Raw genomic sequence first — 13,481 nt, forward strand, 5'->3', positions numbered from 1 at the left:
CACCCCGCCCCCGCCGCCAGCAGGATCTCCACCTCCCATAAGGCAGCGAGCACCGCACGTGTCGCTAATTTTTTAGTGGAAAGGGTTGCGCAAGCGCAGAGAGTGTGGCTCAGCGTAGACTTGAGCGGCGCTTGCGCACCGTTCCTCCAGCGCCGTTCACCCCGCCCACCGGGTTCTGCGCACTCTGCGCATTTCTTACGTCACCGTTTCGCATGCGCTTTGGAAGGAAGGGCGAGATTTCGGGGACGGGCAGGGGGCGGGCCTTGGCCGAGGTCTCACGGCGACTGCGCGGACGGGATCCCAACTGGAACATGGCGACTTGCGCAGAAATCCTGCGGAGCGAGTTCCCCGAAATTGACGGACAGGTCTTCGACTACGTGACGGGTGAGCCGAACCGAATCAACGCGCTGGGGATGCCGAAGTGGTAGTCAGGGGGGAGTACTAAGGGAGGGCAGTGCCGGGGACCGCTGCTAGGCCTCTCCTCTGCGTGACCTGTTGTCCCGAGGGCCAGTTGGTTCTGGAGCCCGGACTGGGGCCGCGGTACGGGGATTAAAACTGCTTGTATGTCCACCCTACCTGGTATTTTCCTCGTCTTGCCACGCCCGCCCTAGGCGTCTTGCACAGCGGCAGTGCGGACTTCGAGTCTGTGGATGACCTGGTGGAAGCTGTGGGGGAACTGTTGCAAGAGGTGTCCGGGGACAGCAAGGATGACGCGGGCATCAGGGCCGTGTGCCAGCGCATGTACAACACTCTGCGCCTGTACGTGCCAGGGCAGGGATATTCGTGGGGGAGATGGGAGGGCGGACGGTCAGGAGAGGAGACGTGAGGGAGGAAGGTCTGACGGCCACAGAGCTTTCTCCTCCACTTCTAACTCTTTGCTTTCTATCCCTACCCTCAAGGACTGAGCCACAGACCCAGGGAAACAGCCAGGTGCTACTAGACGCCCCCATCCAGTTGTCAAAGATAACAGAGAGCTACGGTGAGAGTGAGGGAAGATTGAACTAGCTGCCCTGTGTCCTTTTCTTGGCCTCCGCCCCCTGGAGCTCAGGACTCTTGGTATCTCTGTTCCACAGAACAAGGTTGTAGGAACTAGTTGATGTCTTTACAGAGGGCAGATGAGCCCGTTAATAAAGGGATTAGGATTGGAGAGTTCTCTAAGCTCTTGGGTGTGGTAGGAAGCATATGGGCCTTGCAGCTGGACAGTCTTGGGTTCACTCCCCAATTTTGCGACTTACTAACCAACTGCATGATCTTGTAAGAGTTGCCTGTCTGCTCCCAGTCTCTGTATCCTTAATCTGTGAATTGAGTTTTTGTTTTGTTTTTAAGTGTTGGGAGGATGATACCTATCTCCAGAATTTGTAAGGCTTTCCTTTAAATGTATGTGTCTGTGTTTAGTTTGTGATAGTTACTCAAAATGTTAGTTTCCCTTCCCTTAGGGAGAAGGTGACAGCTTTTCTTATCGCTTACAGACTGTGGCACCAAACTTCCAGGCCTGCTAAAGAGGGAACAGTCCTCGGTGAGGAGGGGGAGGAGGAAGAAAAGGAGAGGGCTGTATCTATGGGGGGGAGTGGGAGTTGATTGTCTCTAAATATTGGAGTATCTTTCTGGGGGATTTCTGATTGTCTTTTCCTGAGTCTCTGAGCCTACACCCTAGGATGAAATGGTTGTGTTTGGACCCTTAGACAGTGAATGCAAAGAAGCTAGAGAAAGCTGAGGCTCGACTGAAGGCAAAGCAGGAGAAGCGCTCAGAGAAGGACACACTCAAGACCAGCAGCCCTCTGTGAGTTTAGTGAGAAGGGCTGAGAAGAGAGCAGAGCAGTCTCTATTGGGATGGAAGGGTGCTTGGGAGTGCTAAAAGCCATCCGTTTCTCCCTTTAAAAGAGTTTTGGAAGAGGCATCAGCCAGCCAGGCAGGCAGCAGAAAGGAGAGTCGGTTGGAATCATCTGGCAAGAACAAATCCTACGATGTGCGAATTGAGAACTTTGATGTGTCTTTTGGCGATAGGTGAGGGAGTGGCAGTGGGGGAGTGCGGGTGATATTTTTCTTTTTCCAGTTAAAGGAGAATTAGGAGAGGTGAAATGGGGCTAAAAATAGTTAGGTTTCTGTTGTTAAACTTGCTGTGCAACTACCTCTAGAGTACCCTTTGTCTCCTTCCTACCACCTCTGCAGGGTACTGCTGGCTGGAGCAGATGTGAACCTGGCATGGGGCCGCCGCTATGGGCTGGTGGGTCGGAATGGACTAGGGAAGACGACGCTGCTGAAGATGCTGGCCACCCGGAGCCTGCGGGTTCCAGCCCACATTTCCCTGCTGCACGTGGAGCAGGAGGTTGCTGGAGACGACACCCCTGCCCTGCAGAGTGTGCTGGAGAGTGATACTGTGCGAGAAGATCTCCTGCGTCGGGAGCGGGAGCTCAGCGCCCAGATTGCTGCTGGCAGGTGAGGGCTCCTGGCGAGGGATTGACCAGCAGCGGCTGTGCTTCACAGAGTGCCTGCCGTGCTGGCACAATCCACAATTCGTGTGCCCATCCTAGTAGGCAGCAGATCTTAGAACTTGGCGCTGTGGGGCTGTAAATCCCTTGTTCCTGGCACAGTGCCCATTGCCCTCACCGCCGTGAGCAAGTCCTTCCTGTGCTCTGTTCCTGTCCCGGCAACAAGGCAGCCAGTGGCCTGCTTTGCAGCTGTCCTGGGGTGCAGGATATACTAGTAGACTGCGCCCACTCAGGCTGATTGCCCTTCCCCCATTCCTAGGGCCGAGGGCTCAGAAGCTGCACAGCTGGCAGAAATCTATGCCAAGTTGGAGGAGATTGAGGCTGACAAAGCACCTGCCAGGTATTTAAACTTCCCTTTCTTTCTTCAGATTTCCTCCTTCCCTTCTGTTACCTGTTCCAACCAGGTTCTTTCATTTCTTCACTCCTAGAGCATCAGTCATTCTTGCTGGGCTTGGCTTTACCCCCAAAATGCAGCAGCAGCCCACGCGGTGAGTGGCCCTTACCATTCTTGGCTCTGAACACTGTTGGCTCTGCCTCTGCCTGTTCTCGTGAACACTCGCCCTTGTGATGCAGCTCTGTCTCTCTTTAGGGAGTTCTCAGGTGGCTGGAGGATGAGACTGGCCCTCGCCCGGGCTCTGTTTGCTAGGTGAGTCTCCTGGGCCTGGGTATGGATACTGTGGAGGATGGGCTTGGCTCTTGGCGAGTGGCAACAAGTCGCTGGCCTAAAACCTCAAGCCTTGCGTTCTTCTTTTCCACAGGCCAGATCTGCTGCTGTTAGATGGTGAGTTTGAAATGGGGCACCCTGACTTTGGGGTGCAAAAGCATGCCATCACCCAAGTTCCCAGTTCTCTAGCCCTTCTATCCCAAACGTGTCCTCCTCCACTTTTCCAGAACCCACAAACATGCTGGATGTAAGGGCCATCCTGTGGCTGGAGAATTACCTGCAGGTGAGTGCCTACAGGTGCCAGAGTAAGTCTGGGAAAGGTCTGCCTCCAAGACCGTTGGGGTCTGGGAGCTGACTGCCTTCCCAAACTGGGCCTGCCATCCTGTGACCCCCCCCTCAGACGTGGCCCTCCACAATCCTGGTCGTCTCCCACGACCGCAACTTCCTGAATGCCATAGCCACAGACATCATCCACCTGCACAGCCAGCGGCTGGATGGTTACCGGGGAGACTTTGAGACCTTCATCAAGAGCAAGCAGGAGCGGCTGCTCAATCAGCAGCGTGAATATGAGGCCCAGCAGCAATATCGCCAGCATATCCAGGTGTGGGAGCAGGCAGCGCTGGGGACCTGCCCCATCCCATGGGTATTAGAGTTGTGGGGAGTGAGGGAGCTGAACAGTACCTGAACTCATCCACCTGCAGGTTTTCATTGACCGGTTTCGCTACAACGCCAACAGAGCCTCTCAAGTGCAGAGCAAACTCAAGATGCTGGAGAAGCTGTGAGTACGGTGTCTCTGACCAGGCTTTGACTCATGTCTCTTATTTTCTTCCCTCATTTTGTAGGCCACCCCTTGCACTCCCATTTTAGATCTCCTCTTTTCTACAAACCAACTTTAATTTCCTCCCCTGCAGGAAGGCAGGGTATTCTGTTACTGCTCTTGGAGAGTTAATCTTGCCCCCAGGTCTAGGCAACTATCAGTCTACTTTCTGTCTGTATATATTTGCTAATTCTGGACATTTCGTATAAATGGAATTGTACACGTAATCTTTTGTGTCTGGCTTTTTTCGCTTAACATAACGTTTTCGAGGTTCATTGTGTCGGAGCATGGATTAGTGCTTCACTCCTCTTTATGACCAGATAATATTCTGTTGTATGGATAGTCCACATTTTGTTGACTCATCAGGTGGTAGACATTTGGATTATTTCCCCTTTTTGGCTCTTATGAATAATGCTGCTGTGAACATTTGTGTACAAGTTTTTGTGTAGACATGTGTTTTTTATTCTCTTGGGTACATACCTAGAAATGGAATTGCTGGGTTACATGGTAATTCTATGTTTAAATTTTTGAGGAACTGCCAAACTGTTTTTATTTTATTTTATTTTATTTTGTTTATTTATTTATTTATTTTTGGCTCTGTTGGCTCTTCGTTGCTGCATGTGGGCTTTCTCTAGTTGTGGCGAGTGGGGGCTACTCTTCGTTGCGGTGCGCAGGCTTCTTATTGCGGTGGCTTCTCGTTGCAGAGCACGGGCTCTAGGTGCACAGGCTTCAGTAGTTGTGGCACGTGGGCTCAGTAGTTGTGGCATGTGGGCTCAGTAGTTGTGGCTCGCGGGCTCTAGAGCGCAGGCTCAGTAGTTGGCGCATGGGCTTAGTTGCGCCACAGCATATGGGATCTTCCTGGACCAGGGCTCAAACCTGTGTCGCCTGCATTGGCAGGCGGATTCTTAACCACTGTGCCACCAGGGAAGCCCTCCAAACTGTTTCTAAAAGCAGCTGCACCATTTTACCTTCCTGCCAGCAATATATGAGGGTTCCAATTTCTCTGCCTTCTTGCCAACACTTATTATCTGTCTTTCAAATTTTAGCCATCCTAGTGGGTGTGAAGTGATATCTCATTGTGATCTTGATTTGTATTTCCTTAATGACTAATGGTGTTGAGCATTGGACGGTTTTTTTGTTTTTAAAATTTATTTATTTAATTTATTTTTGGCTGTGTTGGGTCTTCGTTTCTGTGCGAGGGCTTTCCCTAGTTGGGGCAAGCGGGGGCCACTCTTCATCGCGGTGCACGGGCCTCTCACTATCGTGGCCTCTCTTGTTGCGGAGCACAGGCTCCAGACATGCAGGCTCAGTAGTTGTGGCGCACGGGCTCACTTGCTCTGCGGCATGTGGGATCCTCCCAGGCCACAGCTCGAACCTGTGTCCCCTGCGTTGGCAGGCAGATTCTCAACCACTGCGCCACTAGGGAAGCCGCGGAGGTTTTTTTAATTGAGGTGCAGTTGATATGCAGTATTATATAAGTTTCACTTGTACAGCATAGTGATTCATAATATTTAAAGGTTACATTTCATTTATAGTTATTGTAAAATATCGGCGGTATTCTCTGTGTTGTGTAATATGTTCTTGTAGCTTATTTATTTTATACATAGTAGTTTGTATCTCTTAATCCTCTACCCCAATCTTGCCCCCCCCACCCCTTTCCTCTCCCCACTGGTAACTACTAGTTTGTTCTCTATATCTGTGAGTCTGTTTCTTTTTTGTTATATTCACTAGCTTTAGTTTTTAGATTCCACCTATAAGTGATATCATACAGTAAATTTTTTCTCTGCCTTATTTCACTTAGCATAATATTCTTCAAGTCCATCCATGTTGTTACAGATGGCAAAATTTTATTCTTTTTTTGTGGCTGAGTCGTTTTGCATTATGTGTGTGTGTGTGTGTGTGTGTGTGTATTCATTCATCTGTGGATGTGCAGACACTTAGGTTGCTTCTGTATCTTGGCAGTTGTAAACAATACTGCTGTGAACATTGGGGTGCATGTATCTTTTCGAATTAGTGTTTTCATTTTTTTTGGATACATACCCAGGAGAGCATTGGAGGTTTAATCTTTTTTTTTTCGTTTTTTTTTGGTTTTTTTTTGCGGTAAGCGGGCCTCTCACTGCCTTGGCCTGTCCCGTTGCGGAGCACAGGCTCCGGATGTGCAGGCTCAGCGGCCATGGCTCACGGGCCTAGCCGCTCCGTGGCATGTGGGATCTTCCCAGACCGGGGCATGAACCCGTGTCCCCTGCGTCGGCAGGCGGACTCTCAACCACTGCGCCACCAGGGAAGCCCCGGAGGTTTAATCTTGAAGCAATATTTCTGGATGTGCTGGTGGTAGGGGAGTCATAAGGCTTATTTAGGATTTTGTGACCTTGAAACATACGTCACAGTATATTAACAGGGAGGACAAAAGAACCACCAAAAAAAAGAATCCTGTTTTTCTGGCATGTATATTACTTGTGTGACAAAAACAAATTTATTTTTTAAAGTTGTAAACCTAGTCTGTCTCCTCTCTCCTCAGACCGGAGCTGAAACCCGTGGACAAGGAGTTGGAGGTAGTGATGAAGTGAGTGCTGGGCCAGAGGGGCAGGTGGGGAAGCTCTTGTTTCTGGCTGCCCTCGTGCTCCTCACCCCCACTTCTTGCAGGTTCCCCGATGGGTTTGAGAAATTCTCACCACCAATTCTGCAGCTAGATGAGGTGGATTTCTACTATGACCCAAAGCATGTCATCTTCAGCTGTCTCACCGTCTCAGCTGATCTTGAATCCCGCATCTGTGTGGTATGGTTGGTGTTTCTCTGTTTCGTGAGCTGGGACTGGACTCTCCCACCCCTGTATGTGGTGTGGATTGGCCACATGGGGGAGAAGGTCCCCAGGAGTAGGAGTCAGCGCCTGGGCTGAGGACTTTGCTATACTTGGCCCCACCTCCCGGGGGAGGACTTTGCTATACTTGTACTGGCCCCTCCTCCAGCCTCACAGGGCCGCTCTGCGGCATAGATGGAGAGCCTGGCATGTGGTATTTTATAAATACTTAGAGCAGTACTTTGTCTTACTGGTCTCAGCTCTGAGTTTCCTCAAACTGTGGAACATAGAGGAGAGAGCATGGGCTTCAGGGTCAGACTTCGATTCCTAACTCTGCCATTTCCTAGCTTGGTTACTAAGCAGTCTCCTCATCCTTAAAATGGAGATAATGTCTAACTCACTTGGTTATTGGGAGAATTAATTCCCTTGCACTTAGTGGGTACTTAGGTATTGGTCCCTTTTACATCTTCCTTCATTTTTTTCTATAGTTCCTTAAAAATATTTTTTTAGTTGTTGGAGTCCCTGGGACTAGCTGAGACCCATTCTCATCTCCTCCACTTCTGTATCCCGCACAAGGGTGCTCTTTACATTCTCTTGTTACTTCTTACAGGTTGGGGAGAATGGGGCTGGGAAGTCTACCATGTTGAAGCTCCTTATGGGGGATCTGGCACCTGTTCGGGGCATCAGACATGCTCACAGGTAGGGCCCACATCGCCGCTCTCCAAACCCTCCTGTGCTGTAGCTGCACTCTCATGGCCATTGCCCTCCATGACCTCTCTCCACCTTTCCGTCTGCCTGCAGGAATCTGAAGATTGGCTATTTCAGCCAGCACCACGTGGAGCAGCTGGACCTGAATGTCAGTGCTGTGGAATTGCTGGCACGCAAGTTCCCCGGTGCGTCAGGGATTTGAGTTGGGGAAGGAGGGCCGGGTCTGACGCCTACAGCTAGGCCTACCTGGGGTTGCTGAGCAGCCCTCCAACGCTGGGTGTGAGGACATATGCATTGGGGGTGGGGCTGGGGGGAATGTGAAGGGAGGGAGTTGGGCCGAGAACCCACACGGTGGGGTGGGGCCTATTCCAGGACGGCCTGAGGAGGAATACCGTCACCAGCTGGGCCGGTATGGCATCTCTGGAGAACTGGCCGTGCGCCCTGTTGCCAGCTTGTCTGGGGGCCAGAAGAGCCGTGTGGCCTTTGCTCAGATGACCATGCCCTGGTGAGGCCTCCTTTTCAAGAGCTTTGCCCTCCCCTTTCCCACTCTTTCCTAATGGAAAATGATTGTCTTGCCTTCGTATCAGAGTTCCTTTTCTCCCAGCCCCCGTAACTTCCCACCTTCCTGGGTTCTGCCTTCCAGCCCCAACTTCTACATTCTGGATGAACCCACAAACCACCTGGATATGGAGACCATTGAGGCTCTGGGCCGCGCTCTCAACAGTTTCAGGGTGAGTGTACCTTCACACTGCCCACTCCTTCCCAGGCCTCAGCACCCCTTAGGGGCCCCCTGAGTGCTCCCTGGTCTCCTGTCTTTCAGGGTGGTGTGATTCTGGTGTCCCACGATGAACGCTTCATCCGGCTGGTGTGCCAAGAGCTGTGGGTGTGTGAAGGAGGCGGCGTCACCCGGGTCGAGGGGGGATTTGACCAGTACCGAGCTCTTCTCCAGGAACAGTTCCGCCGTGAGGGCTTCCTCTAGGGCCACCAAGCTGAGGACTGTGCCCAGGACATGGACTGGTCTCTCAGACCCCTGGGCCACCACGTAGGCAACCATCTCCGGCCATGGACTTACCCCGACTTTGGGGACAGCCTTATTCCTAAATCTCTCCTTTTGATTGGAGCGTCCTCTTGCGCAACCCAGGGAGCCCCACCTAAGGGTCTTTAAGGACTGGTCTTCCAAGAGGAAGGGAATGGGGGTGCCCTCTGGGATTTTAGGTTCTCCCCCACTGCCCCAGCTGCGACTGGGCTCTGAGTGGCCACATGTAAATTAAATCTCCCTGCATCTTCCTCGCCTCGCCTCTGCTGCTCCCTGGCGCGGGGCTACAGTGTTTGCCCACAGTTAAGGAGTGTAGGCTCTCTGATTTGGCATTTTCCTGTGGCATTTGTGTCGGTCATGTGGAGGAGGCCATGGCAGTATCAGTGTTGCCCTTGGGCAGAGATGTCATTGAAGCCGCTGGGGGTTGGCCTTGCAGTGGACCAAGCTAGTGATGAAGGGCGGCATATTACATCACTGCGGTGCTGTTCCCTCTGGCCCGGGCTCAGCCTCAGCTGAAGGGGTCTGGGCTCTGCTGTCTCAGCCCCACTGCTTGAGAGAGTAAACTGATTCTGTAACCTGGCCTCAAACATGGTTTGCCAACTGCTTTCTCCAGTGGTCTCTGGCCCAGGCTCACCCTTCTTCTCTGATCTGGACCTCTGATCTGAGAGTCTTCTCACAGGCCCCATCACTCTCTTCCAACCTCAGATTTGCAGATGGGCCAGTTGGGGCTAGCTGGTGTAGGATCTGTGCCTGCCTGTTTGCCAGACTCTCAGGCCTTTCACCCCTTACCAGCTTGTGGTCCCTGTCTGAGTTCTCCCAATTCTTTTAGAGTCCCTGGAAGTGCTGCTGAAGGTTCTGTGGCAGAATCTGCTTCTTTGGAGGTGGCTTTGTGTATGAAGAGCACTGGAGTTGAATCTATGATCAAATCCCAACTCTATTACTGGTAGTAGAAGGGGTCACCTATGTTAGCGGGGTAGCCACAGCAAGTTGGCCTTTTTGAACACCTTCTCCTTGGCACCTACAGAAGCACTCAAATGGATTCCTCTGTGACCAGTCTATGATTTGGAGGACCATCATATGAAAAAGTAATGAATTTTTTCTGAATGACTCCAGAGGTAGGCAAGTTTGGGCTCAAAAGAAGGAAAAACTTTCTTAATAGTTCAGGCTGCCTTCTGATAGTTCCTGGCCTCTGGGACTGTTCAGCCCCACCGCTCTCTAGAGAAGGGCTCTTATGGCCTCTAAGCTGGCTCCCAATTTTATGATTCCATTATGTGAGAGCCTGTATATATGACAACACAGGCCTACTGCAGACCTTAGAAAGTTGGGATGAATGAATTGCAGCAGTTGAGAAAGACCCTACAGTAAGTGTGTAAGGTGAAGTTTGGGGGATTAGAGGTGGGGGAGTTGGGAGAAGTTGGTTGTCCTGATGGGTAGAAAATGAAGGCAGTGTCAGCCATGTCCACTCCAGAAAACACAGGGCAGAGAGAAGGGAGGAATCTGGCACACAGTGGGTGAAGCTACCCTTTCCACACTATGGAGAGCCTGTCCAACCCCAGCCATTGGGAAGCTGTTTCTTCTACTGGAGCCTTAAAGCCAGTCAGGAGCTGGCCCAGTTAAAAGACCTGTCTGCAGGGTCTTCATTGAAATCCTGCTGTCCCTGCAGGATCCCGGGCCTTACCACACTCACCAGCACCTTCTCAGGCAACCTGGCTGGTCCCCTGTGGGAGGCAGAGTGCAGGGGTGCAGAAGGGTCATGGGTTCCTCCATACGAGTCTACAAGGCACTTGAAGGTGCCAGTCAGAGAACTGTTTATTTCAATGTGGAATTGCCATCTTGAGATTCGTCGGATGTAGACAACATTTAGGTAAGTTCTCACTGGTTTCCAGGCAAATTTTAGCCGAGTAGAGAAAGGGCTATTTACCCTCACTGGTCATGCCCCAGTCTAGTTCGTCATTTAGAACATCACATTCTACTAAGAGCCGCTCCCCAGACCTGGGCCTGGCTCACCCACAGATGCAAACCAAACAATGTCAACATCAGCGCACCACTGCCCGGCACCAGCCTGGGTGTGCAGCCTGGATGTCAGAGTCTGGGAAATCCCACAGGGTCCACCTGGAGTGATGGACTCCCCTCAAACCCGCCCCCCTCCAGGTGGGCTTCAGTGCACTTTGTGTGTCCCTCACTGTAAGCTGCTTGCCATTATTAGGGTTGTAGTTCCCACTTTGCCTTGATATCCTTGAAGGCCAGACCATGGCTTGCTCATCTTTTCATCTTCTGTCCCTGTCGCAGGTTGGGTTTCCTGGGAAGCAGCTTGAAGAGGAGATTGGTATGTTTACTGGGAGGAGGTGCTCCAGATTGAGCAGAGGGAGAAGTTGAGTATTGACGCAGGCCCAATGAAGGCCTCAATCAACCCCACATTCTGGAGCTGGCAGGGATCTTCTGAGTTGAGGCAGTGGGTCCGGCCTTATTCCACTGAGTTGAACGGTCTCTGGATGCTGGCTGCCACCAGAAGGAGCTGTGAGGACATTGGGAGAGGAAGTTTCCTTCAGCTGAGGCAGTTACCCCTAAGTGGTGACAGCTGAGGACTTGCTGCCATCAGTCAGTGCTCAGCAGCTAGTGCGGCAAGTCCTTCATTCCCGAAAGCTCATCGCAGCAACCACTATAGCAACCACTACTGTGCCTAGCACATAAAGAGGTGCTCAATAAAAATACTTGAGAAGTGAATATTTGGGGAAAATTATTTGAGAAAAAGTAGGGAATGATATTGGAGAAGGAAAGCACAGAGGCCAGGAGACAAGCAGGCCATGACCGAAACCCAGCCCTAAGGATATGGGGTCAGAGCAGCAGAGGTGGAGGTGCAAAGCTTTGGGACATAAGAGACAGATTAAAGGGGCCAGGTTTGTTTTTTATTTTTTTCAAACGTCTCCTTGTTTTCTTTTATGACAATGTTAAGGAAATAATGACAGTTAATAGTTATTGGGCTCTTGTTACACAGTAGGCACCGTAGTAAGTGCTTTACTTGCACTAAGTCAACCCCCACAACCCTACGAACTGGCACAGTTATTATCCCCATTTTATAGATGAGGAAATGGAGTTGACATAGTGGGAGGGGTTCAGGACAGTCTGGCTCTAGAGCACAGCTCTGAGTAGCCACACTGCCCTATCACTCAGTTCCTAGCACCATGTGCTGAATAGTGAGAGTTTGTTAATTCAATCACTTAAAACTCATCATTAATTGCATGGGGTGGGGGATGGGAGGTGGGGGACTTGAAGAAGCTTCTCTCGGGAGAACAAGCTGATGAGTAGGTCCTGGCACAGTGGCTGACACACGCTAGGTGCTCCGTGAATAGTTCATTAAATGATTCGATACCTGTGGTATAGTGGAAAAGTCATGCACTGGGATTAGCCAGCTCTACCACTGATGGCATCTTAGGCAAATCAATCTCTCCTGAATAAATTACCATCCATAAAATGGGCATAACGCAGTTTGTGTTGCCCGCTTCTTGGGTAGGAGGAAGGATTAAATAAGACAAGGTCCTGTGTAAACTGAATAAAATTTTTTGTACACTGTAAAGTGCTGTGGATCCAAAGGGTGTCATTTCATGGGAGGAGTGATAGGAGAGCAGCCTGGAGTCTCCTGTGGAGACACGCAGACTCGCACATACACACACAAGCACTCCAGGCCATCATCAAGATGATGGCCCCAGGAGGGCCACCCCATAGTCCTCATCTGCTAACCCAAGCATCAGAAAGCAGGAATGCAGCGTGAGACTCTGCCTGGCACCCGCTGAGTTAGAAATCACTGCAATTAAAGCCCATTCTAATAACATGTATAGTCCATGCCCTGTTGGTAATTCTAGGTAGGTTTCTCTATGTTAAATAAATGCATGGTTTGGAAGGGATTTCTGCCGTACTGTATATAGAGAGACCTTTGAAATCCTAAATTAGAGTAAATATTTATCAACCCATGCTATAGCATTTTTAACATTGAGAAATGCTTCCACAAATGTTCTCTTTCAGTCTTGTCTCCTCAATAATCTCGTGTTATGTGGCTCCTGCTGAGTTATCCTCATTTTATAGAACAGAAGCTTGAAGCAGAAAGATGTTAAGTGTCTTCTGTAAAACTTTTAGAGGAAAACATAGGAAGAACACTCCGACATAAATCACAGCAAGATCTTTTTTGACCCACCTCCTAGAGTAATGGAAATAAAAACAAAAACAAATGGGACCTAATGAAACTTAAAAGCTTTTGCACGGCAAAGGAAACTAAACAAGATGAAAAGACAACCCACAGAATAGGAGAAAATATTTGCAAATGAATCAACAGACAAGGGATTAACCTCCAAATTATATAAACAGCTCAGGCAGCTCAATATTAAAAAAAACAAACAACCCAATCAAAACATGGGCAGAAGACCTAAATAGACATTTCTCCAAAGAAGACAAACAGATGGCCAAGAGGCACATGAAAACCTCAATATCACTAATTATTAGAGAAATGCAAATCAAAACTACAACGAGGTATCACCTCACACTGGTTAGAATGGGCATCGTCAGAAAATCTATGAACAACAAATGCTGGAGAGGGTGTGGAGAAAAGGGAACCCTCTTGCCCTGTTGGTGGGAATGTAAATTGATACAACCACTATGGAGAACAGTATGGAGATTCCTTAAAAAACTAAACCATATGACCCAGCAATCCCACTACTGGGCATATACCCAGAGAAAACCATAATTCAAAAAGACACATGCACCCCAATGTTCATTGCAGCACTATTTAGGATAACCAGGTCATGAAAGCAACCTAAATGCCCATCAACAGACGAATGGATAAAGAAGATGTGGTACATATATACAATGGAATATTAGCCATAAAAAGGAACAAAATTGGGTCATTTGTAGAGACGTGGACGGACCTAGAGACTGTCGTACGGAGTGAAGCAAGTCAGAAGGAGAAAAATATCGTATAT

At 50.0% G+C, this 13,481-nt stretch overlaps 1 protein-coding gene across 2 annotated transcripts; it reads left to right on the forward strand.

Moving 5' to 3' along the window:
- The first annotated feature begins 270 nt into the window (after positions 1–270).
- On the forward strand, positions 271–12,579 carry ABCF3 (ATP binding cassette subfamily F member 3). Of its 2 annotated transcripts, XR_013828443.1 has the most exons (22): positions 271–384; positions 612–759; positions 900–979; positions 1,470–1,516; positions 1,683–1,780; positions 1,882–2,004; positions 2,170–2,436; positions 2,749–2,829; positions 2,918–2,977; positions 3,079–3,135; positions 3,248–3,270; positions 3,381–3,436; positions 3,554–3,754; positions 3,855–3,931; positions 6,489–6,533; positions 6,614–6,746; positions 7,378–7,466; positions 7,569–7,660; positions 7,848–7,980; positions 8,119–8,206; positions 8,296–10,375; positions 10,801–12,579. XR_013828443.1 is itself a non-coding variant. In XM_079922015.1 (21 exons), the coding sequence occupies exons 1-21, from the start codon at positions 312–314 to the stop codon at positions 8,452–8,454; spliced, it is 2,130 nt and encodes a 709-aa protein (XP_079778141.1). In that variant the 5' UTR covers positions 271–311; the 3' UTR covers positions 8,455–12,579. The 2 variants fall into 2 exon arrangements, 1 of the variants encoding a protein (XP_079778141.1); XM_079922015.1 differs by having other exon boundaries at positions 8,296–12,579.
- The last annotated feature ends 902 nt before the right edge of the window (positions 12,580–13,481 follow it).

This window comes from Stenella coeruleoalba (assembly GCF_951394435.1).
Source record: "Stenella coeruleoalba genome assembly, chromosome: 5".
Classification (NCBI taxonomy): Eukaryota; Metazoa; Chordata; class Mammalia; order Artiodactyla; family Delphinidae; genus Stenella; species Stenella coeruleoalba.